This window comes from Hippocampus guttulatus, chromosome 19 (assembly GCF_054856545.1).
Source record: "Hippocampus guttulatus isolate MCC_2025c chromosome 19, RoL_Hgut_1.0, whole genome shotgun sequence".
Taxonomy (NCBI): domain Eukaryota; kingdom Metazoa; phylum Chordata; class Actinopteri; order Syngnathiformes; family Syngnathidae; genus Hippocampus; species Hippocampus guttulatus.
The window spans coordinates 2,602,804-2,627,219 of NC_141279.1; the positions used below are offsets into that span (position 1 = coordinate 2,602,804).

The following is a 24,416-nucleotide window of genomic DNA, read 5'->3' on the forward strand; positions in this document are numbered from 1 at the left end:
TGACGCTCACACCTAGGGACAATTTGGAGCGTTCAATCAGCCTGCCATGCATGTTTTTGGAATGTGGGAGGAAACCGGAGTACCCGGAGAAAACCCACACATGCACGTGGAGAACATGCAAATTCTACACAGGAAGGCCGGAGCTGGAATGGAACCTGGTACCTCTGCACTGTGAGGTCGATGGGCTACCTAATTCTTAGTAGGATGCAACAATACAGAGAAGTGCAAGTTGAGGTGAAGTTATCAAAAAATGTAAAACTGAAGAACAAAAAGAGAATTGTTTTATCATTCTATCAATGCCCTTTTTTTTTAATCGTTTGTGGCAGATCAGTGTTTCTTGAGGTTTGGCTTTGTCAATGTGACTGATGTACACTGATATAGATTGTGGGAGCGGGTGGTATGACAGCCAAGCGAAATAAACAGAATGTCCCATTGTTCCATTGCATCGTTGATGAGTCCGATTGCTGTTCGAGCAAACCTCCTCCTTACTTGTAATTCTTCCACTTCCAACCATTCTGTTCTTACACTAATCTGGCTGTCTGCACCCCCGCCCCACACGCGCAGCTGCCGTATAAATCGAATCCTGGAGTCTCCACGGGGTAACGCACTGCTGGTGGGAGTAGGCGGAAGTGGCAAGCAGAGTCTGACCCGACTGGCCGCCTTCATCTCCAATCTGGAGGTTTTCCAGATCACCTTGAGGAAGGGTTACGCTATCACAGACCTCAAAGTAAGCACAAACAAACCGAAGTCATGATTGAAACCATGTCCGACATGCGCGCCGCTCAAATTTGCCTTGTTTATGTCTAAAACCTGAGGAGATGCTGCTGGAATTCTTGACATAACCCCCCACCCCCACCCACCCATTCTTGGAATTTACACTGGCAGCCCTGCCGTAAAAAAAAAAAAAACAAAATAAAAACTAACAGTCTCTTGCCCACTTGTCGCAGAATCTCATGATGTGTCATTCCCCCACTCTGTGTGTTTCCCTCACCCAGAGTGACCTGGCATCGCTTTACATCAAAGCCGGCGTGAAGAATATTGGCACCGTGCTCTTAATGACTGATGCCCAAGTGGCAGATGAGAGGTTTCTCGTTCTGGTCAACGATCTATTGGCATCGGGTAACTGCAGGCTTCACTAATTACTGTCTGTCACGTTTTGCAGGAATGCAAAGCCTTTGGCTATGTCGCAGCCAACAAAATTGCGGTGCCATTCCTCCAGCTCTGTTCACAATGTTACTGGTTGGAATGGCAAGAAGAGTTCACGTGGATGAACCATTTTAAGTGGAAGTTGATGTATTCATTATCTTTTGTTTGTTAGCCAGCAGAATAATGCCAAAAAGAACAAAACTAATTGAGACAAAATATTGCGGAGGGGTGAGGTGAGAATTTAATTATGGTGTGAAATGAGATAAGGAATTAACCCTTTCATGCACCCTGTAACCTGATAACAAGATCAGCTGCCCACTGTGGTAACCACTGTCCCTAAAATTAAATCAATTATTATAATTTTTTTTAAAACGGCATTTTTGCCACATTCGTTTTTTTTTCTCTTCTCATAAAGTTAAAGAATAACAGCTGTGGGTTCTATGGCATTTTTTTAAAAGGTTGGGATTGAAAGGGGGCGGGGGCGAGGTGATCTAATAAATCTCATTTAATTGTTTATTGATGGCCTCCCCTTGTAACGTGTAGATTACCTTTAAGAAACCAAGAAGGAAAATCACTAAGGTTGACATACATTTGTTGATCTATAAAGACATGGTCAGAAGCCAAATAATATGCATTTATGACTCATACAGTGCATCTGTCACAAGAAGGTGTCATGTTGGTGGAGTGGAGGGAAGCAGGCATGGCAGGGGGGGAAAATGTTTTAAAAATGCAACGTTAGACAACGAATCAAGTGATTTGGAACCAGGAACTAAATACTGTAGAAACAAACTGACAAGACGACAAGGCACACCTGGACAGGGCTAACTAGCTGACATGAGGAGGGAGGGCTGTTCAGACCAGTTGGAGGCAATGACTCAAGAACAGACAGAGATGGCACAAACGGACCACGAGGAGCACAAAACTCTAAATGACAAAAAATAAAAATAAAAATACCACATCAAAACAATGTAAAAGCAACTCCTCCCCAAAATCAACAAAAATAAACAACGTGATGACCTCATTTAACCCTTTCAAGGACGGCGGTTACTTGAGTGGACTGCTATTCATATGTGTTTTTCTCTTATATTAATTCATCTTAATGTCACAGTTGTGCATCAACCACTACAATGGACCCTTTTGTCTGTTGCCATTCACTGCAATTATTACTTTTTTTCCCTGTCTAAAGCCTAATAAAAAAAAACTTGCGAAAAAAATACTGATTATTATTTGTGCATGAAAGGGTCAATATGAAAGGGTGAAAAAAAGCTCTATGTATTTTACCTACACCTGAAGGACAGGATGTGTATCATTTAATTATCCATCAATCCATCCTTCTTTTTTCTGTACTGTTTATCCCCCATCAATGCTCAAACAAAACTCACTTTGGAGCCGGCTTCGTAATCATTCAGGGGACCACAAAAGAGAAATCAGCCAAACAATTCCATTTTAATTGGCTGCTATGTTTTCAAAACAATTATCACCGTGGTCTCCATCAATACTTTTGTGCCTCAGAGTATTCCTCGAGAGAAGAGAGAATGAAAAGAAATGTGCTTTCTGTTGAAGTTAGTTCACGTTTCCAATCGTGACTGTCAGCTGGAACAAAGACAGCGTCATTGAATTTTTCATTTCACAAATCTCATTCAACCCATCTCCAGATTTCAGTGACTCTTTCCACACCCACCGGGTCCCCCAACAATGCTGCCAATGCAGTCACAAGGTGTATGGATAATTAAAAAAAAGAAAAAAAAAGAACTTGAGAAAACAACAAACAGCTGCTGTCACAAGAGTGCAGACCTCTCCCAAGGTTAAGCGGATAACAAAAGAAAAAGAAATCACTCCTCAGAAGGTTTTGAAACAGTTTCTATTGTCCTGATAACTAACTAGCCCACAGAGAACAAACCACCGGGGATCAAAACAATTCCTCATTGCCAGAGTTACTCCGCTTGCTTCGGTTCGGGATTGGCGATATTTCACGTACGCGTAAAATAACTGAATAGCCATGTTTCTTTTCGATTGCTTGAACAATTGGAACAATAACGCTTTCGCTTAAGACTTTCCGTCAGTAATATGCATCCTTTTTATTATTCAAGGGGAGATTCCTGACCTGTTCGCAGACGATGAGGTGGAGAACATCATTGGCAGCGTGAGGCCCGAGGTACGCGGCTCCGGATTGATGGATACAAGAGAATACTGCTGGAAGTTCTTCATCGACCGGGTTCGCAGACAGCTCAAGGTGAACTAATCAGATGCTCCGACACGTACTGTACAAAGAGCCGCGTGTTCTGTTACTGCACATTTCACAACTAATGATCCAGAGAAAGTTGTTATTTAGTGGCTCTCCTCCGGGGGGGGGGGGCGCGGAAAAGTTTGCCGTTAATTTGTCTCTCAGAACCCGGACCTCTGTTTGATCTCCTGTTTTTCTCAATATAGCTTCCAGTAAGTCGCCTTTCACCTCGCAACTCATTTACGATCGCAGGATTTTCATGGATAGGTACACATCTCTGCTTTAAGATGAAGCTCTCCCCAGACAATTTCCTCTTAATGATCTTTCGGAACGCTTTCATAGGTGGCGGTCTTTGTCATAAATCACTGGTATGACTGGAAAAACCTGCAGTTTTGCAGGGGGATGATTTCACAAACGTTTGACTACTTTGCTCCCTGTAGAGGATTCCGGGGCGGGGGGGGGGGGGGGAATTCTTATCCTGTCAGAATTACCATGCAGCCCCATCACCATCCATATCCACCTCCCTGTCTCGCTCCCAGCCCTGTACACTCCCGAGGTAGAGGAGTGAATAAATGAGGAAGGCGATCCCACTTGTCAGGCTCATGTGCGTAAAGAGCGGATCTGTAACGATGTGAAATGATCTGTCTGAATACATGGGTGGAAGAGTCTAATTTGCTGTGAGCAAGAAGACATGATAGCAGTGAGTTTTGCATACCATAACAAGAAATACGTATAGGAGTACCGTATTTTCTGCACTAAAAGGCGATTCGGATTATAAGGCGCACCATCAATGAATGGCCTATTTTAAAACTGTTTTCATATATAGGGCACACTGCATTATAAGGTGCTATAATCGGGGCTGTGGTTGCGTTATGCATCCACAAGATGGTGCTACGCTAAAGGGACTACATATAATAGAATACAGCTTTATTTATACAGAGCCTTCACAACCGCTGCAGCTGTAACAAAACCATGAGAACTGGTTGCAAACACGGATTTGAAACATGTAAATACAAATGGCATCACAAAGCCATGTATGAAAGACAAAAGTTATGAAGACAATTCAACAAAAAGGGACACAAACCTTGTAGGCTGACATCCACAAGGGGCTAAATATACTGAGAAGTCTTGCTTGGCTCCTTCTTCCTTCTTTTAGGCAGTAGTTACCGATTTCAGAATGGCTGCGCTGAGCTCACGAAGTTGTCTGTGTGTCGGGCAGAACCATTTTAGGTTACAATTGGTTCCTGCTAATAATCACCACTAGATGGCATAGGAACAATAACAGGGAAACAACTCAATGGAGAATGTAAAGAGACTGTAACACCACATATAAGGCACATCGGATTGTAGGTGTGCCCTATAATGCGGAAAATACGGTTGGTAGACAAATAAATAAATTAATAAATGTATCACGATGAAAGTGTGTTGGTTTCATATTTCTAATAAGTGCAACTTGTGGCTTCCAGATTGAGGGGCCTCGCCGTGTCAAACCAATGCTTCAGATAATGGAGAATTTGTTTGCAGTCATCTGAGTTGATGATGTTTGGAGGGTCCTTTGAGTTTTGCCTTCTGTATGTTTGTTGCTTTCGCGCCATGGAGCATCTGGTTGGGCCTCACAACAAGCCAGCTGTTAGTCTCCAATCAGTCCAACGTCGCCCGGAGCTCACCACAATCTTTTAATTCGCATGCCTGCCAGAGGGTGTGTTTGCTTAATGATGTAGCTTCGAATAATTTATTCCGTTTCCCATTTTTCATGCTGATTGTAGGGAGTGCTAATCATCGGCGGATCCGACCTCATATCGCGTGTGTGTGTGTGTGTGTGTGTGTGTGTGTGTATGTGTGTGATTGGTAGGTGGCTCTGTGTTTCTCCCCAGTTGGCAGTAAACTGAGGATTCGAAGCAGGAAGTTCCCTGCTGTGGTCAACTGTACAGCTATCGACTGGTTTCACGAATGGCCGCAGGAGGCGTTGGAGTCGGTCAGCCTCAGCTTCCTGCAGGAAGTGGACAATATTGAAGTAAGAACTGCTCCCCTTCTCAAAATGAATCGGTTGCATTTCTAAAGAACCGTTACCTGTTGCGCTCATGTCTGCAGCCCCAAGTGAAGGAGTCTGTCAGTAAATTCATGGCGTACATCCACACGAGTGTCAATCAGACCTCCAAAGAGTACTTGGCCAATGAGCGGCGCTACAACTACACTACACCAAAATCTTTCCTGGAGCAGATCAAATTGTATCGATGTTTGCTGGGCCAGAGGAGTAAAGACCTAAGCAGCAAAACGGAGCGCTTGGAGAATGGCCTGCAAAGGCTCAACAGCACCTCAGCTCAGGTATTTTTTAATTTTTCTCCCACGCACATTTAACATTCTTTTCTTTCTTTCGTTCACCTTGTGGTGGAGTCACAAGACTCCGTGTATGTTATCGGTAGAAACCATCTGGTCAAGCTTTAAGCTGACGAGAGGATCTTTTGGAGATAGTGGCGCTATGTAAGGCGTGTCTCAAAACAATGGCAGCACCAGAATAGAAGCTGCCATTGCAGCATTTTTATCAAAACAGGAGCACTTTATTAAAATGTCATTTTTTGCAGTGTTTGCTTGTTATTTTCTGATGTTATTCAGATAACGCTTAATTTTTCATGAACTAAAACATCATCATCCATCCTTCCATATTCCACGATTCAACTGGGAAGATGGAATCGACGGGCCTCTTTATACTGTAGGCGCCAACCGCGCGGACGTCGCCGCGGCAATGCTGCACACAATTTGTCACTGTACCTGTGCGCCACCCACATGCGCGGTTTTGAAAATGTGCATCCGGTGCGAGGTTTCTGTAGCTATTATGATGATTATGAGTCACTGATGGTGTAGTGATACACTCGCCTGACTTGTGTGCGGGCAGCGTGGGATCGGTTCCCACTCAGTGACGGCGTGGATGTGAGGTTGAATGGTTGACTCTATATGTGCCCTGTGACTGACTGGCGAGCATTTCAGGGTGTATAGTTTGCATTCTGCACGAAGTCAGCTGGGATAGGCTCAAGCAACTCCGCGCGACCTTGTCAGGATAAGCGGTGTCGAAAATAGATGGATTATTATTATGATGATGATTATTATTATCATCCATCCATCCATTTTCTGATCCGCTTTATCCTAACAAGGGTCGCGGGGCATGTTGGAGCTTATCTCAGCTGTCTTCTGACAGTAGGGAGGGGACACCCTGAACCGGTTGCCAGCTAATTGCAGTGCAAAGTTAGATGAACAACCATCTGTGCTCACACTCACACTTACGGACAATTTGGAGTGTTCTATTAACCTGCCACGCATGTTTTTGAAATGTGGGAAGAAACCCGAGTACCCGGAGAAAACCCACGCAGGCACAGGCAGAGCATGCAAACACCACACGGGAAGTCCGGAGGCGGAATCGAACCCGCACTGTGAGGCCGCTACATTAACCAGTCGATCACCGGACCGCCCCATTATTATCATTATTATTATTTTTGTTATTACCGTACTGGCCCGAATATAAGACAGCCCTGATTATAAGATGACCCCCTCTTTTTCAAGACTCAAGTTTGAAAAAATACTTTTTGAACACCAAATGAATTTTTATACAGAAAATAATTACAGTACATCTGAAACAAATGATTATAACAATATATTTGAGAGAAAAAGCATGTTATTTTGCCTCATTCAAATCTTAATATCTGAACATTTAAATATGTAAACTATTATTTTCTTCTCTTTTCTTTTTTACTGCTATTTTTTATTTTTCTTCTTCGTGCTAACGCTATTTTTATTTTTATTCTTTGTGACAGGGTTTCACTTTGGCCTGGGGAGTCAAGTTCAGCATTCACTTCAATAATATCTGGCGCCATCTAGCGCCGTGAATGGGTATAATTTCTAGACCCCGAATATAAGACGACTCCCACTTTTTCAGTCTTATTTAACTGCAAAAAACACCGTCTTATATTTGGGCCAATGCATTATTATTATTATTATTGTAAACACAAAAAATTCACCAAACTACACACACACATTGGGCTTGATTTTAACCTGAATCTGCATCAGAGTGATGCTTTAAATATGAAATATTGCAAAATTTAATCCGGGTGGGGCGAGGGCGCATTCCCCAGATCCCCCGAGAAGTGCAGTTTTGTTATTGTATTAAATTGTATGGGATACTAAAGAAAGGAAACTTGGCAGTAAAAGGTGTAAAGTAAAAAATAAATTAAAGGTTAGAGACAAAAAAACAAAAAACAACAAAAAAAAATTGTTTCATCAGCAGAAAGCTATTGGCCTCTATGGGTCACACATGCATCCACACAGGCATATTAATCATCCCGATTAAAAATAATGGGCAGAAAAATGCATCTTCACTTTTTTATAAATGTTTGTCATCGCAGCATCTGCGCAGGAGAGAGATTTACGTGCCTTAAATCAGATGGTTCACCCGAGTCTGTCCTTCTCACCCCCCCCCCCAAAAAAACCCACACTCAATGCAAACTAATATCCGCTATCTACAAATTGGTGCCACTGTATGTAACGCAGAGTGTGCCTCCCAGTTTGCTCCGCGCGCGCACACACACACACACGTACAAGTACTTGTTAATGGAGAAGTCTTCTAATTAGAGAGCAGACTCTGCAGTTGCAAGCTACCATTAATGCACACTGTGCCTGTTGATGCATCCATCCCACCATAAGTGCTCTTATTTAACATTCAGTGCAGGAGGTTGCGCAGCTCACCAGGGGCTGCTGTGGTCGTGATAAACAAGGGCCACTGGGGTTAAAAACAACACAAAGACTGTAGCACATGCTGTGTTAGTGCGTGATTCATCCGTTTCCCCGGAGGACGTTAGATTTGTGTTCCTCTGCGTTTGTTTGGAGGTTGCGTCTTAGCCTCAGTAAATTTAGATTTTTTTTTTTAATGTATTTTATTTATTTTTTTATGATGAATGCTCTCATTCTCTACATCACTAATAATGCTACTTCTACAAGCGAGGCTGGTTGTACTAATTGTCCAGGTTTCAATTGCTGTAGTGGTACGAGAGTTAGTAAATAAGAGGAATAGAAATATTTTACATGTCATATAAGGAATTGGAATAATGAACCCTTCCATGCACCCTTGTAACCTGATAACATGAAATGCTGTCCGCTGTCGTAATCGCTGTCCCTGAAGGGGTTAAATTTAAGTTCAGGTAAGATCAACAATAAGACAAATCAGCTCCTGTTGTACATTTTGGTTTGAACATAAAATCGGCATAGATAGAAATCATCGTTGGGAGTCAGGAAATTGAGAAGAACCATTGTTCTTTGTCAATTTGAAAGGTTTTAGTTGGTAAGATCCTTGCTAGAATTTTCAAATGTTCCGAATTTGAATTTGAGAGGTAATAAAAAATGTGTGTGTTCACCTGGCGACTGTTTTCAGGGCAAACGGTAACAGAAACTGTTTTTAGAAACATTTCTCTTCAGACTTATTTCCTGTGTTGACAGCCAAACACATTAAAATATATGTTTTTTCATTTAAAATCATCTTCTGTACTGTGTGCCCTCATTACGGTTCTGAGTGGGAGACAATCACAACAGACTTTCCCAGGCCACGTGAACCCTGAACTGGCTCCTCCATCCGTGTGAGGGCATCCATCTTCATTGACTGATTAGGTTGAGGCAGAAACGGACGACTGAGAGACGGCTGCTCAATACAACTGACAAGAATTAGTCCAGATGTGTAGACCAAAGCCAGGAAAGTTGAATAATGACACAGCGGGCCTTTACAAGGCAAGCAAATTCCAAGGTGAGGCAAAAGGTTAATCTATGAAAAGAGGGTGAGTACATGAGGGAAAACCACCTCAATGTAAAATCACAAGGGTTATTTAGTAGATTTTCCCATCAGTCTGATCGAGTGGATTAAAATGTGTTGACTGTGATGTCATCATTAGCGCGTGGCGTCAATGACTTCATTGGTCAAATCCGCAAAATAAGACATTCCAGCAAACACAACCTTGTTTACATTCCGCTTCCATGCGTTCGATCATCCAATCACAAGGTAATTGCATAAGTGTTGTTTTTTTTGTTTGGGTGTTTTTGTTTTGTTTCGTTTTTGTTTGACTGGTAAAAACCTGGGTGGCCCAGTGGTCAATGAGTTAGCTCATCGGCCTCACAGTGAAGAAGTGCAGGATACGATTCAGGCTCCGGCCTTCCTGTGTGGCATTTGCATGTTCTCCCCGTGCCTACGTGGGTTTTCTCTGGGTATTCCGGTTTCCTCCCACATTCCAAAAACATGCATGGCAGGCTGATTGAACACTCTAAATTGTCCCTAGGTGTGATTGTGAACGCGGATGGTTGTTTGTCTCTGTGTGCCTTGCGATTGGCTGACAACTGATTCAGGGTGTCCCCCACCTACAGCTGGGATAGGCTCCAGCACACCCGCGCCGCTCGTGAGGATAAGTGGTTCGGGTAATGGATGGATGGTTGGATTGATGGTTAAAAACTCCCCAGATCTTTTTATTTACATAAAGAAAGGAACTAGCTTCAAACTAGAGATGTGTGTTACTTCTTTCATTTTCACATTTTTTTGAATGATTGTTTGTCACATTAGGGGAAAAAAAACTAGTTGTTTTTGGGGCATTCACACAGGATCCATTCTAATAAACCTCAGGAAAACAAAAGAGGACAATTTTGGCACCAATATTTTGGAGCCTGGGGGTGCGAGCTTTTGTAAACAAAGACAAAAAGAGCATTAAAAAAATATATATGTTCCCCGTTGCCATCTAACAGCTGTCTTTCAAAACAAGAAATGTGAGAATGTCACATTGGAAACAACAACGGTGGAAGATGGGGCCGTGTGTGTGTGTGTGTGTGTGCGTGCGTGCGTGCGTGTGCGTGCGTGTGTGTGTGTGCGTATGTGCGTGCGTGTGCGTGTGTGCGTGCTGCTGAGCTTGACAATGCATCTCCAGCGAACGTTCATTATTGATTCAGCTGAGACACATGACTCCCAAAACTGCATTTCTCAACCCAAATATACTCCGGTTAGACCGATACAAGAGAAGACAAACCGTTGCTGTGAACACTTCTTTCCTGGCATGCGTAATCCAGCGTTTTCAGGCGCAACTCTGTGATTAGGAATTGTTTTGACAACCGTGTCGCCTGTAGGGTGAAACGTTTTCCATGATGCAAAGAAACAAAACTGCTTTTTTTTTACTACGTTGCTTGTGTCATACCATTTCATTCAGTGCAGAGGGAAATCGGAGGCAAACAAGGTAATCAGGCAGATAAAAAATAAATAAATATGGAGTTACCGAAATCAGCCGACGAAAAAGACGTCACATGCACACAGTCGGCTAGGTTGCTGTCCTGCAACCATGAACAGCAGTGGTCGAAAATAACTGAATGAATGCATGTCTGGGAGATTTACCCGGACAAGATCAAGGTAATCGCGGAGCAAATTATTTTTCTGTAAAATAAATAATGTACTCAGGAGCTTCCTGCAGCTTGAACGTAAGACGGCGAATGCGTGCAAAGCAGCGATTCTTTGGATTTGTCAACTTTTCAGACGAACGATGGCTAAAATGGGGGTGTTCTGTCCGTCATGAGCGACATTTTGCGACTGTTATCGTCACGTGGTCACGAACATCGGCGAATCAAAAAGAACTTTGGCGACACGTCTTACGGCCGTTTAAAGTTACAAAACGCTTGCCACTGTTCGTGAGACAATGCATTCGCCAAGTTTCCTCGCCACAAGTAAAAATTGTTTGCAACCTTTTACGACCCCTGACGAAACCCCAAATGTGTTCCCCTGGCGACGAGCATCCGCGGGCTTAAACGTTGCCGGAGTTTGCGCGGCCCAAGGACGTCATTCAACGCTACTCTGAAACTTAGCAGCGTTGATTGTGTTATGAGAAATTAGGAGTACATCAGCGTTTAATGTGCAACACCCCCCCCGCCCCCATGCTAATTACGATCCATTTTGAAAAGGGCTAAAATTGGCAGATAAAATTGGCCGACCGATGAATCGGTCGCGCCCTAATAATCATCCCTCAGCGTGATAACATCCTGAATCTGATCTGATTAGAAAGTGCAGGTGTTGCTTACTAAGTGACCATTTAGTGCAGTTGTCAAGGAGATACCTGCAAGGAACGGAAAAAAATGAGAGCTTCTCGAAGCCGCTCGTTCAAAGCGGTGAGAGGCTTTAATACCGCTGTATACAAAAACGCAGCCTGCTTACATATATCGAATACCGCCATTGCACGCGGCAATTAGTCGGGCCTTGCTTCCCCACGCAATCCCCACCTCCCTTTGCTCTTTCCCCACCACCTATTCATCATGTTGATGGCTCACTCGGTGCTCTTCTAATGTTTGACTGAATCCGTTGCATCCCCTGTCACAATCTGAAAAGGGGCTGTCTTGCCCGCGGCCTGATTTCCTGTTTTTCTTAATTAGCTGAAAGACAAGCATGGAAAAACAGTCTGTTTTTATTTCCCCCGGTGCAATATTTTGACAGAGTCAGATGGCGATGCAAGTTATGAGGACTTTGTAATACCCTTAATTTCTCTTTACGGCTGTCCTTGGTCTGAGCATGGCTGTGTGTGTGTGTGTGTGTGTGTGTGTGTGTGTGTGTGTGTGTGTGTGTGCGTGTGTGTGTGTGTGTGTACTGATAGCGGCCTCTTATCGCAAATCTTTCCATTTTATTCCCGATATGCATGCCATTCATTCCTACCTTTTCCTTTATCTCCTTGGACAGAATAAGATTTGTCCTGGTGTAAGCTTAAAGGTCACATGCATGGTGTCAAGCCAAATCCTGCAGGGCACAAAATGTTATCCGCTAAGGGTGAAGCCCCCTTTGTAAGTCTCATTTGTCCAGTTTTACGAAAATGCCAAATATTCTTTGTTGCGTTGAAAGATTTGGCCAGATATTTCGGTTTCTGTCATTGAGCTCGCTCAAGACCAGGCGATAGAATTTTGGGTCCATGATGGTGCAAAGAAAACAAAAAAAAAACAAAACCATGACCACTCTGTCAAATAATACGGATTCAGTTTCCTGATAGCATCTAACTCTTGGGGTGTATGCATGTATTTACATGTATTTATGACATTGCAGTGCCATAAATTGTCAAATGGTCAAGGTTCAATTTATTTTGGGACATGAGACCCGGGATGCTCTTACACAATTTGAACTGAGAAATATTTCCCTGAATGTTCTGGATTCCTGTTTACGTGTCAGTGTTGCACTCAGTCGAGTAATGTTGATCGGAGTTGTGCTGTAATTACCTGAATGTAGAATCACCTCAAAAAGTATTGGAACAGTAAGACCATCAAAAACAATCTTTCCCCCCCCCCATGAGGTGTTTATACCATAGTTTATATTAAAAAATAAATAAATTTGCGTGTGCAAAATTTCTGTTCCATGTGACTGAAGGGGGATGATGTGTTTTGTCGCCCAGGTGTAAAAGATGTCATTTAGAATTCGTCATTTTAGGGCTGTGGCAAATTTTGTTACAAGTAGACTTGATTTTAGACTCGCAAAAAGCAGGTCTAACCCGCGGCGCAGGTGATACAATGTGATTTTGCTATATTTGATCGAGGCGAAGAGACACAAATGTTAATTATAATTTCGTGATTAACTTTTGATTTCCCTCATATTTTATGAAGAGTAGTACACCTGGTGTTTACTGCAAGCTATTCAGTACCCATTATAAGATTGTGAGATTGACGGCTACTGACTCATCCATAGCTCGCCACTTTTCGAAAATCATCTGACCTCCACCCGCTGACCTTCTTCATTCCACGTTTCATCATCTTGACAGGTTGATGACCTCAAGGCCAAGCTAGCAGCCCAAGAAGTCGAGCTCAAGCAGAAGAACGAGGATGCCGACAAGCTGATCCAGGCAAGAACATTTGTGTTTGCACACCAACTCAACCTCACAGATAAATGTCGATATTTTCCCCATTTTCAGAAGTTTTTGTACTATATAGCTGGTTATATTTGTCCTGAGATATTTTACACTCACCCCAAGAGGGTAAAATGGCGTTTTGCTTGCCTGTGGGCAAAGAGATGGACAGCACGTTGCGCACACCAATTGTTTGCCACTTTTTTACAATTAGTTCTCAAAAATGTTCTTTACAAAATATTCTATGCAGCCCCACGAATCCAAACACAGTTTTCTGATTAATTTTGCATTTGCGGAATATAAATTAAGTGGCAAAATACACTCATTGTTATCGATCTCAGAGGACAGCCATTTTGTCACCGTCGACTGAAAATGACATCACAGTGCCTGTCTCAGGACTCAAATAATGACCATTCATACCCTGCGCACTTCCTAACCGGATGCCACAGTCCGAAAAATATCATCAACAATAAAAAAAGTAGTGTTTAAAAAAAAGATCGGTTTTTGTCTTTAGTTGTTGTAAAGACTTAAAAAGTACCCATACTGTAATTGTTTTGTGAACTGTATTCTAATTAGCATCTTTGCTCATTTTTTTTAAATCAATACACATAAAAATAATTACTTTTTTTAAACGGTCAGCTCTGTGTTGTACGAAATCTGAAACCCCAGACAGAACACATGAAAAACTATGCCCAAAAAAACCCCAAACCCGAGCCCCCTCTCACTCTACTATAATAAAAGGTGTTGGCCCTCAGGTAGTTGGAGTCGAAACTGAGAAGGTGTCCAAGGAGAAACAAATGGCTGACGATGAAGAGAAAAAGGTGGCGGCCATGACTGTTGTGGTCCGTGGCAAACAAAAAGACTGTGAAGAGGACTTGGCCATGGCTGAACCAGCTCTCATCGCTGCGCAGGAAGCACTCAACACTCTAAATAAAGTACGTCACTCTCCTTTAATGATGCACTTCTCACTCATGTGAATGATTTTTTTTGTTTTGTTTGTTTTTCGTGTTAGCTTTTAGTTGAGTCTACACAGGGAGGATCCAGACAGATTTCAGTAGTGTGACTAGTATGAGACAACGATTGACTAAGGAGTGGCAGGTTAGCTTGGTTTATGCTTGACGCATCCGCACAGCCCAGTTTTCCGCACCGCATGCCGACAAAAATGTCAAACTTTGTGGACGGTCCCAAGCAGAAAAATATGACTGACATGGACGAGCTCCTACCGACGTGTTCCTGGTACGCCATAAATGCCCACCCCAGGATGGGACAATATCAGCTACAAGCCGCAAGATTTCTGCAAAAGTTTTACCGGCCTGATTCCGCACAGTGTCCAAATTTCGATTGAATAAGGACCGACTTTAACAAAAAATAAATAAAAATCCAGACGTGATTGTATACTTTGTATTTGTTGTATTGTAAAAATGTATTTTCCCTCTCCCAATGTCAACATTATATCAATATACAGTATGTGGTTTAATCGATTTCATAATAAAAAAAAAAGGAAGCATCACAAAAAATATTTAAATATCATCAAAACGAATTGAGATTTAGCAAATAAATTATGCATCGAACTTATTTATTGAAAAGTATTTGTGTCAATATCAACGATACTGGATCTGTATTCGAGCGGTTGGTATCAACTCCGTATCAAGATTTAATCGATACTGGCGCGATGAGGTCGATGTTCCTGCTTGTGAGCTTGACTGCGGACGGTATGCTAAACAAATTTTTCCTCAGGCCTGTTCAACTGATGGCTAAGATGTGAAAGAAATCATGAAGGTTAATATTCATACATATCACAGTTTCCACTATTTATGAAAGGAAGTTTGATGTTCTGCACACGACTCAGCAATATCCACACATTCTGAGATGGCCAGTGCATCTGAATGTATTTCAAGATGCTAAGTACGCCGGCGTAACGCAACCGTGCGGAAGCAGTGGTCAGGCGGAACTGATTATCTTCACGACAAAATAACGTCCTGAACCTGTTGCTATGGTGGCTGTCGCCATAAGACACCACATAGCTCCGCCCCCTCTCTGCACAGGCCGTTCGGTGGAGATGAAAGACTATTGAATTTTATCCCCGACTAAAATAATGTAGTCTCTATGCTCCACTGGCATTTTAGTTCAGCCCATGAAACCCATATAGGTTTATGTGCCGCCTGTGGGAATTTATAAAACTCCCTTTACATATAAAAGGGTCTTTGTGGTGAAACAACCAGAACAGACAGTTCAATCACTGCTCTCCAAAGGTCTGTAAAATGTCCTAATTTGAATTCTCTGTTGTGTCCTCAAAGTCATTGCAGGTTAATCCCTTCTTTTCTCAACCTTTTACTTTTTTCACATTCCACCCTCCACCCCCCAAAAAAAAAACACCACACCATTCAAACCATTCATGGCTCTTTAATTATACGATGATTCCCTCTATTTTTTACCCCCCCCCCCCCCCCCCTACTTTAGAACAACCTGACAGAGTTAAAGTCATTTGGCTCTCCAGTGGCAGCAGTTACCAATGTCACAGCGGCTGTCATGGTCTTAATGTCGCCTGGCGGCAAAGTCCCGAAAGATCGTGGTTGGAAGGCCGCAAAAGTGATGATGGCAAAAGTGGATACGTTCCTTGATTCCCTCATAAACTTCAACAAGGAAAACATCCCGGAGGCTTGTCTGAAAGCTATTCAGCCTTACTTGCAGGTGAGTGGGTTTTTTTTCTCCTTTGAGCATAACTAATAGTGAATTTGTATTTACAGTTGGAGTAAAGTATCAATTGAAGTATAAACAAATCATCATACTTCACCAGCATTCGGTCAAATGAAGCTGCCATAATCGATTGATGCATTTGTATTTTTTTTTGGAATATGCAGCAAGCTTGCTTGTTATAAATAGCATCTTGTAAGTAGTTTTATGACACTGGTTGAAACTATACAGATGATAATGTCACTTTCAGATATTGGATGTCTCATTGGTATGATAGCTTGATCACTTACATGCACATCAAATCCTCCTGCACACCCCCTCCACTTTCCCAGAAGAAGATCCATACCCTGCCCAGACCCTCCATTCCAATTATGCCAGTAGCTCCCCCCCACCTCATCACAATGCGGTATCCACATGCAGTACTTGACTTGTCGTCGAGATTAAATTTGGTGAAAGTGTTTAATCAGCATGTACGTCTTTAATCCATTCAGGATCCGGCGTTCCAGCCGGAACTGGTTGCCTCAAAGTCGAACGCGGCGGCAGGCCTTTGCTCCTGGGTTCTGAATATAGTCAAGTTCTACAAAGTCTACTGCGAGGTAGAACCCAAGCGCCAGGCCTTGAAGAAAGCCAACGCAGAGCTGGCTGCTGCGCAAGGGAAGCTCGCCACCATCAAAACTAAGATCAATGTAAGACACCAGGCATAAAACACTGGATCGATACTTCCCAGCCAAAGGATATATTAAAGTAAACCCCCACTATTCACGGGTGATATTTCACTCCAACATAGTTCCTTGACGCTATTTATGTTGCTTTTAGACGGTGCTTGGTGGCACGGTGTGTTATTTTATGCAAATAGCACAAAATATGCAAATAGGTGAGTTTTTCATGGTTCAACAAAACAAGATGCAAATCGGTGAATTCGTGAATAGCGAACCCTGAATTTAGATCAAGTTTCTGTTCTCGGGTTCTGTTCTGCTCTCAGGTGGACACTTTAACAGAGTATGGGATGAAAAAAAAATATCCTTGTGATACGTATGCATAAATATTCTTGATACATGAACGTGGCTGAACCCTGTAGTTATATCAAATTGGATTCCACCGAAATGAAACCAAAACAACCCGAGGCAATAAACTGAAGGAACAATTCAGGAGATGAATTATTTTATCACCGTTTGAGTGACAGTTGTTGACACACGAGCTCAGCCAGTAATTCTATACTCCCCAGCAGTTCGTCGAGACAAAGCCGGTGCGAGTGCTATTTAGGCTTTTTACTGTTCATTAATCAAAACTCAACCCATCAGCCTCAAGCCGCCCCTATTGATAATAGCAGCTGTAAATAATTGTTTCTCAGCGGCGCTTGACATTCACCACCTCAGAGCGCCGGAGAGCCCCAGCAGAGCGTAAAGCTCTGGGCGGCCCCGGGATGCTGCAGCGGTGTCTGCTCGCTCGCGTCAAATCCTGCAGAGTTTCCACTGACGATTGTTAATAAGATCCAGCGTGACTTCTGTTTGTTATTTCTCACCCCACACCCCTGTCAGATCATTTGGGTTAAAAAGTGAGGAACGGGGGGAATACGCAATCCTCAAACTAATCTCCTGAACCAGTGTGCCTACGCCGAATAATCCTGTTTGTCCTTGTACTAATTGCTTCCACGTGACAAAATAAATCCATTGCAGACCCGACTTTTCGCTCGCTCCATACTTTGTGTCACTCACAGACGACGGTGAGTTATTTGTCTCTGTATGCCTCATGGTGTGCTCGGCACAATTGACAAGAGTTGTGTTTGTGTGTGCGTGTGCGTGCGTGTTTGATGGTCTCCCAGCACCTTAATGAGAACCTGGCCAAGCTCACAGCAAAGTTTGAGAAAGCCACCGCAGACAAACTGAAGTGCCGACAGGAAGCAGAATCGACCGCGCACACTATTTCCCTGGCAAACCGCCTGGTGAGCATCTCCGTTTTGCTCGATGCATTCGTCCGACACAGCTCTGCACAATCAGGGATGCAAATGGACACAGTCAGTCAGTCAATCAGCGTGCATGCGGGCAAAGTGACAGCCGAACGTAGCGCAGTCCCATTTGCATTCAGCGGAATAGTTTGCTAGTTGGGGATCAGTCCCGATTGAAGTTCAACATTTATTGCTGCACATAATAACAATCAGAATAAGAAAACCTTTATTCGTCTCACTACGGAGACATTCCCAATTTACAGCAGCAAAGTTATGAAAGGAAGAAAGTAGAGGGAGCTGCTGTAAAGGCAGCCACTCTGGCGGCGCCATCTTGAAGTCATAATAACATCACAACAAAAGAATACAACTAGCTAGCCAAGTTTTGAAAGCAAACAAGATGAAATTCAGAATGAGTGTCTTCTTGAGGATTAGGCTTTGTTTATGGTGTTGCTTCTTTTTTCAAATTTGTCAGCAGGTGTTGCGCAGTTTCAATATGATGTGATTTGGAACGACACTGGGTTGTTCCAAATCCTTGGTTTAGCCATGTGGGGTTCGAGCACATGGGGAGATGACACAAGGCACACGCTTGTGGAGCCTAAATTCAAAGCAGGAGTCAAAGTAGTTACATACAATCACACTTTTTTGCATTTTTTTTTTTTAATATGATGCCATTCCGACAATGTATTAATCCTTATGCAGACAGTCGGTACGTTTATGCTGTCTCCTTCTCAAATGCAAATCCATAGGTTTAGTATCTCTCTCACTCACATATGCATAATGTGTAATTCTGCTGACCGGAACAAAACAAACAAGCGGACTGTTGACGCCGTTAATCTAAATTATTATTTGGTAGCAGAATGCCTGACAGCTGCAATAATAGAGAGATTTTTTTTTTTCCTGTCTTGTCTTTCAGTCAGTCGCAAATATCAATGCAAATGTTGCCAACATGCTGAAGTGTGCAGTGTTTTTGTGATGTATGCTTAGAGAAGTTACTGCGGCGCCCAAGGGCGGTGTCACTTAAGTTTGGAAAAGCTCGGATATTAAGTTGAATATTGTTGATCCCTGGAGGAGAATGGCATCGCTGCCGCAGTAAAGAGTGAAAGTGTTGTTACATGAGCAGAGAGGCAGTAAAGGATATAACAGCCCATTAAAAGTGGACCTGAAGGTGGCAAACTTGTTTGCGAGGATATTTTCTTACGTCGTTCGAGACCGCAGATTAATTTATATCAGAAATGATGGGAAACCCTTTGGGAATATCGTGACGGTGCGTCTTGTTTTGAAGGTGGGAGGTCTGGCGTCAGAGAACGTACGCTGGGCGGACGCTATTGAAAGTTTCAAAAAACAGGAAAAGACGCTGTGCGGCGATGTCCTCCTGATCACCGCCTTCGTCTCCTACCTGGGTTACTTCACCAAACACTACAGGTTACAACTCATGGCTGAAACCTGGAAGCCTTATCTTAGTCAGCTGACGGTGGGTAGCTTTTATTTGTCTGATTGCTTACTGTCAATATCCATGCACTTCCATCACATTTTTACAAAAAAATCAACAAACAAAAAAAATACAGTACGTTTTGAAATGACTCGACTAACTCATGTGCCATTCTGACTGGCATACTGTAGATCAGGGGTGTCAAAATCATTTTTTTGTCGTGGCCCACATTGTAGTTGTCATTTCCCTTGGAGGGCCATTATGACTGTGAAACCAGATCAAGAAGTCAAGAATAATAGTTTTTTCAACTATTTAAGTGACTGTAATGAGGGGTTTGGAAACAAGAAAATACTGACAACAGCTGTCATTTATTACATATGATCATTTTTAATTTTGGTATTTATTTTAGGAAGCATCATGCAAGTTGACATGCATGATTGGCTTTCGCGGGCCACATAAAAGGATGTGGCGGGCCAGATTAGGCCCCTGGGCCTTGAGTTTGACACCAGTGCTGTAGATCGCTACAATGCACACATGTCATTTGCCACGACATTTTGACTGGCGGTTCCCTGAAACTGGATTTGAATTAGGTTTAAAAACTTACTATGACACAAAAATAGCCATGGCTATTTCACTTGATAGCCAGGTCACATACACAACGGTGATGTTGACGCATGTCACACTACCCTCTCCTTTCAGGAGTGGGCGCATCACCCACTCAAGTGGACAATTTCAATCATGCTCGTGGAGTACCCGATTCACCTCCAGCCCTATTGCTCGGAGATCACCTTAAGAGCCAAGCCATAGTTAGGCTCACGGCTAACAATCACACTTCTGACGCCATTTGGCAGACGCACAGCCACACATCACGATAACAACAACAACATATAAATATAATGAGCATGAAGCTATCGATGAGTCTCAAATCCTTGCACATATTGAAGTTATTTTCTTTACTGCAGTACTTTCACCATTTCCGGTAATGCTCTATATATCTGTTAATATTCTCCAAGGATCCCATACCGGTAACACCCGGATTGGACCCATTAACCATGCTCACGGATGATGCTGATATTGCCACATGGCAGAATGAGGGACTACCAGCAGACAGGATGTCTACTGAGAATGCCACCATTCTTACTTCCTGTCAACGCTGGCCCCTCATGGTGGACCCTCAGCTGCAGGGCATCAAGTGGATTAAGACCAAATACGGTGAACGTCTGCACGTCACCCGCATTGGGCAGAGAGGGTAAGTTGTTGTCTACTCCAGTGTTTCCCAAGCTTTATTGAACCAAGGTACAGATTTCCCATCGGGAAATATGTCACAGCACACCACTTAGCAAACTGATTCATAAAAAGTGGATGCATGGGTTACCGTATTTTTTGCACTATAAGGCGCTTATAAGGTGCACCTTCAATGAATAAAAACAATTTTAAAACGGTTTTCATATATAGGCTATACTACATTATAAAGCACATAGAATAGAAGCTACAAGAGTGGCTGCGGTTTCACTATGCATCCACTAGATGGAGCTACACTAAAGAGAATACAATACAATAAAATACAGCTTTATTTATACTGAGCCTTCACAACCGCTGCAGCTGTAACAAAGCCATGTGAATTGGTCACAAACACGGAAATGAAACATATCAATACAAATGGCAATGACAAAACAATAAATGAAAGACAAAAGTTCTGAAGATGTGTTCCTGCTAATAATCACCACTAGATGGCATTGGAACACACAAACTGGGAAATAACACATTGGGGAATATAAAACGACACTGACACCATACATAAGGCGCAGTGGACTGTCAGGTTTTGGGAAAACGGAATGCTTTTTGGTGTGCCTTATAGTACGGAAAATACGTTAACTTTGTACCTGCTGTCATCTAGTGGATGGGCATTCTCTTCTGCTCTGTTGCTATAGGTGGTTGCCAAGATAAATTAACAAACATTTTTTTTTTCATAAAATAGTTTTGGTCCAAATTACGCGGCACACCTGATGATATCTCACGGCACACGAATGTGCCGCGCCACACTGGTTGGGAATCACTGCTCTACTGAAATGAGGAAGTGTCCGTTTCTTCACAGTTTTACCTTGCGATTCATTTATTTAAAAAAAAAAAAGGTACCTGGACGTCATAGAGAGAGCTCTGGCACAGGGCGATGTGGTTCTGATCGAGAATTTGGAAGAATATTTGGATCCTGTTCTTGGACCTCTACTAGGAAGAGAAACCATTAAGAAGGGCAGGTAAGAAAACATTGAAATACACATCAAATACTATTTCTTGGACTTCAGATATTTGGGTTAAACATTTAACACAGTACCTGCAAATAGGCTCATCAAATGGTTGGAATTCCCACCTGGAACATATTCAGGAACATGTCTGATATTGCTCACTGTGGTCCAAGGAATGCTCAGGGGGTTTGTGTGACTGCTCAAACAAATGGAAAATCTGAGGCACAATTGCTGGAAACTAATTGCAAACTAAACAGCTGTAGTATGAACTGAGGTGTTAGAGAAAGTAAAAACGCTGCCGCAGTTTGGTTTTAACCACTAGTGCTTCGCCTGACAGGTAAACGAACTTAAAAGATCCCAAATGGAGATATTTGAATTTTACATCCCAACCTGGTAGTTTATGGTTTTGACACTGAGATTATAAAGGAGTGGTAACATCCTAAATCGAAAAGGGCATAATAGTTAAAGGAAAAAAAAAAAAAAAAGCACATGCATTTTTTATTTTACTGCTTAGCTAGGGGTTATTCTTTTTTTTTCGCCCATCTATTGGGCCGTAAAACACAGAATGTTCATGCCCTATTGTTTAAATGTCAAGGACTTGACCATCTTAAAAGGGGTTGATATGAGATAAGTCACATTTCATACCGGGCTTTCAGAAGCTTTCATTCACCAGACCTCTTTTTTTTTTTTTTTTAACAGGTATATAAAGATTGGCGACAAGGAATGCGAATACAACCCGTGCTTCCGCCTCATTCTGCACACCAAACTTGCCAGTCCTCATTACCAACCGGAGCTGCAAGCCCAGTGCACTTTGATAAATTTCACGGTGACAAGGGACGGGTTGGAGGACCAACTATTGGCAGCCGTGGTTAGCATGGAGAGACCTGACCTGGAGGAGCTGAAGGTGCGGATGCCACAGAGGGCGCAGAAAAAGCATTGCCTGATCAAACTCATCTCACTGCAAAGTGGAGTTCACGACGGAGCGCGAATATATCACCATCACGTAAAAGTGTGGTGACTTGTAATTGGAACCTGTCACGGTCACCAGGAGCTATCACACTAAAATCGTTCCAAAAGGAGCATACTTTAGCTCCTTCTCCCGTAATACTGTCGGCTTTGTGGTGATGAAAAGAAATATTTGACGAGGGGCTCCCGGGGTCCTCTTTAAACCAGGAAAAAAAAAGAAAAAAATAAGACGCAGCTCTCATGCTTATTATTACCCATCTTTAAACCAATTCATCAACAAAGAAACAGCATATCATAGAAAGCACCAGAAGAGGCTACAGGTCCAGTCACTTTGAATGTTCAGATGGTGCCTTTCATGAGCAGCTCACAAAGTTGATAATTACTGGGACCCTCGCTTAGGGAGATTGCTGCTCCTTTTACTGGATGCTTGTCGATTTTTATTTTTTAATAATGGGCCATATGTGAGCATAGCTAATTAAGTTAGTGCTGCATAACTTTTAAAACATACAGTTTGGGTATTTTAGAGGTGTGTGAAGACATCAGAATACGGTGTTAGGCTATTTATATGAGCATATTTTTTTCCCGCAGTCAAAAGTAGGGATGAGAATCTCAGAGTTATTAAAAAAAAGAATTCTATCACTCACTCGGATGCTGCTGCTTTTGGATAATGACGCTAGCGTTGGCGTCGTCAGCTATCGCTAACCGAGTCTTGATATATCCGACACAAGATCTTTGATACATAATACGGACATTGGAATTACAGTTAGTTGGAAATCTGTTTATGACTGAGGGTTTTATTTTTTTTTTCTCTCATGGACACTTTGTTTAACCTGAGGCTAACCAATGCTAGCATGCGCCCATTTGGCCCCCTCCCCTCATTAAAAACTGGGACGTATATAAAACCGACTGTTATATATTCCTACAGCAGTTACCCGATACACTGCAAATCCCTTCAAATTAAAAATGAAAGTCTGCAATTAAAGCGCATCTTGTTTTCGTCACAATCCAGTGCGGCTACCGGAGCTAACACCAAAAAAAGAGGACAAATTGTAGCGCTCGCAGTTGTCGTGTCACATCTTTTACTTGACTTCTTTTATAGTCATACATTTGTGTATACTTCTTCAAAATGAATCATCGGATGTGTATGTTCCCAGAGATGTAAGTGACGGCCCTTATTAGGCACCCTTTTTTCCCAGCCATGAGGATAACACTATGGTTCCACTCAGTTGATAACCAGCTGCACCTTTAAGCTGTCACCGCTGGTGTACTTTTGAGGATTAATGAGCAGCGCACAGTCACGATGTCTCCAGCATATTCCATGGATTGAATGTAAACGCAAGTGATTAAGTGAGAATTCACTTGATCAAAGCTCCAGCACCTAATGATGCCCCACGACTGTCTCATCAACAAATCTGCTCTTTTCATGTCAGCGTGTTTGAAAGGGATTGGCTGGTGGAGCTTCAGCACCACGGCAATTAGACAAATCGCTGAAGCACTTCCGCGGTTCCTCTGACAAGTGCGGCAACGCTTGTCTTTGCTTAAAACGTTTGGGGCTGGAATGTTGGAGGGATCAAAAGTCAATGTGGAACTCAAGTAATGGGTCGGACAGACGTGGGGACCGTTTACACGATAGTTTTTTTTTTTTCAAAGAAAATCTAAGTGCACATTAACAACAAATAACTCTTTTCCAGATTCTGAATAACACCTGGGAGGACAAGTAGTTAGTGTCTACGTGTGTGTGGTGTTTGTTTTTATTGAACTTCCATATGTTTGCTATATTCCGACCTTGATGCTTTTCACCCGTGGATAAGTCAGCATTTTTAATCAATTTAAAAAATGCGTGTGCAGATGTGACGGGGTGCTCAACATTTGACACACTAAGCAAAAAAATTAA

The 24,416-nt window shown here is 42.6% G+C and overlaps 1 protein-coding gene across 1 annotated transcript in view; it reads left to right on the top strand.

Annotated features, from left to right (window-relative positions):
* dnah9 (dynein, axonemal, heavy chain 9) overlaps positions 1-24,416 on the top strand; it is a 109,851-nt gene that overhangs the window by 57,372 nt on the left and 28,063 nt on the right. The window contains exons 50-63 of the mRNA XM_086138349.1: positions 565-727; positions 996-1,119; positions 3,237-3,379; positions 5,223-5,384; positions 5,462-5,695; positions 13,162-13,242; positions 14,001-14,180; positions 15,706-15,936; positions 16,431-16,625; positions 17,762-17,881; positions 19,167-19,355; positions 20,327-20,562; positions 21,446-21,568; positions 22,256-22,460. Coding sequence (XP_085994475.1) covers positions 565-727; positions 996-1,119; positions 3,237-3,379; positions 5,223-5,384; positions 5,462-5,695; positions 13,162-13,242; positions 14,001-14,180; positions 15,706-15,936; positions 16,431-16,625; positions 17,762-17,881; positions 19,167-19,355; positions 20,327-20,562; positions 21,446-21,568; positions 22,256-22,460 — 2,386 coding nt within the window. The remainder of the gene's footprint in view (positions 1-564; positions 728-995; positions 1,120-3,236; positions 3,380-5,222; positions 5,385-5,461; positions 5,696-13,161; positions 13,243-14,000; positions 14,181-15,705; positions 15,937-16,430; positions 16,626-17,761; positions 17,882-19,166; positions 19,356-20,326; positions 20,563-21,445; positions 21,569-22,255; positions 22,461-24,416) is intronic.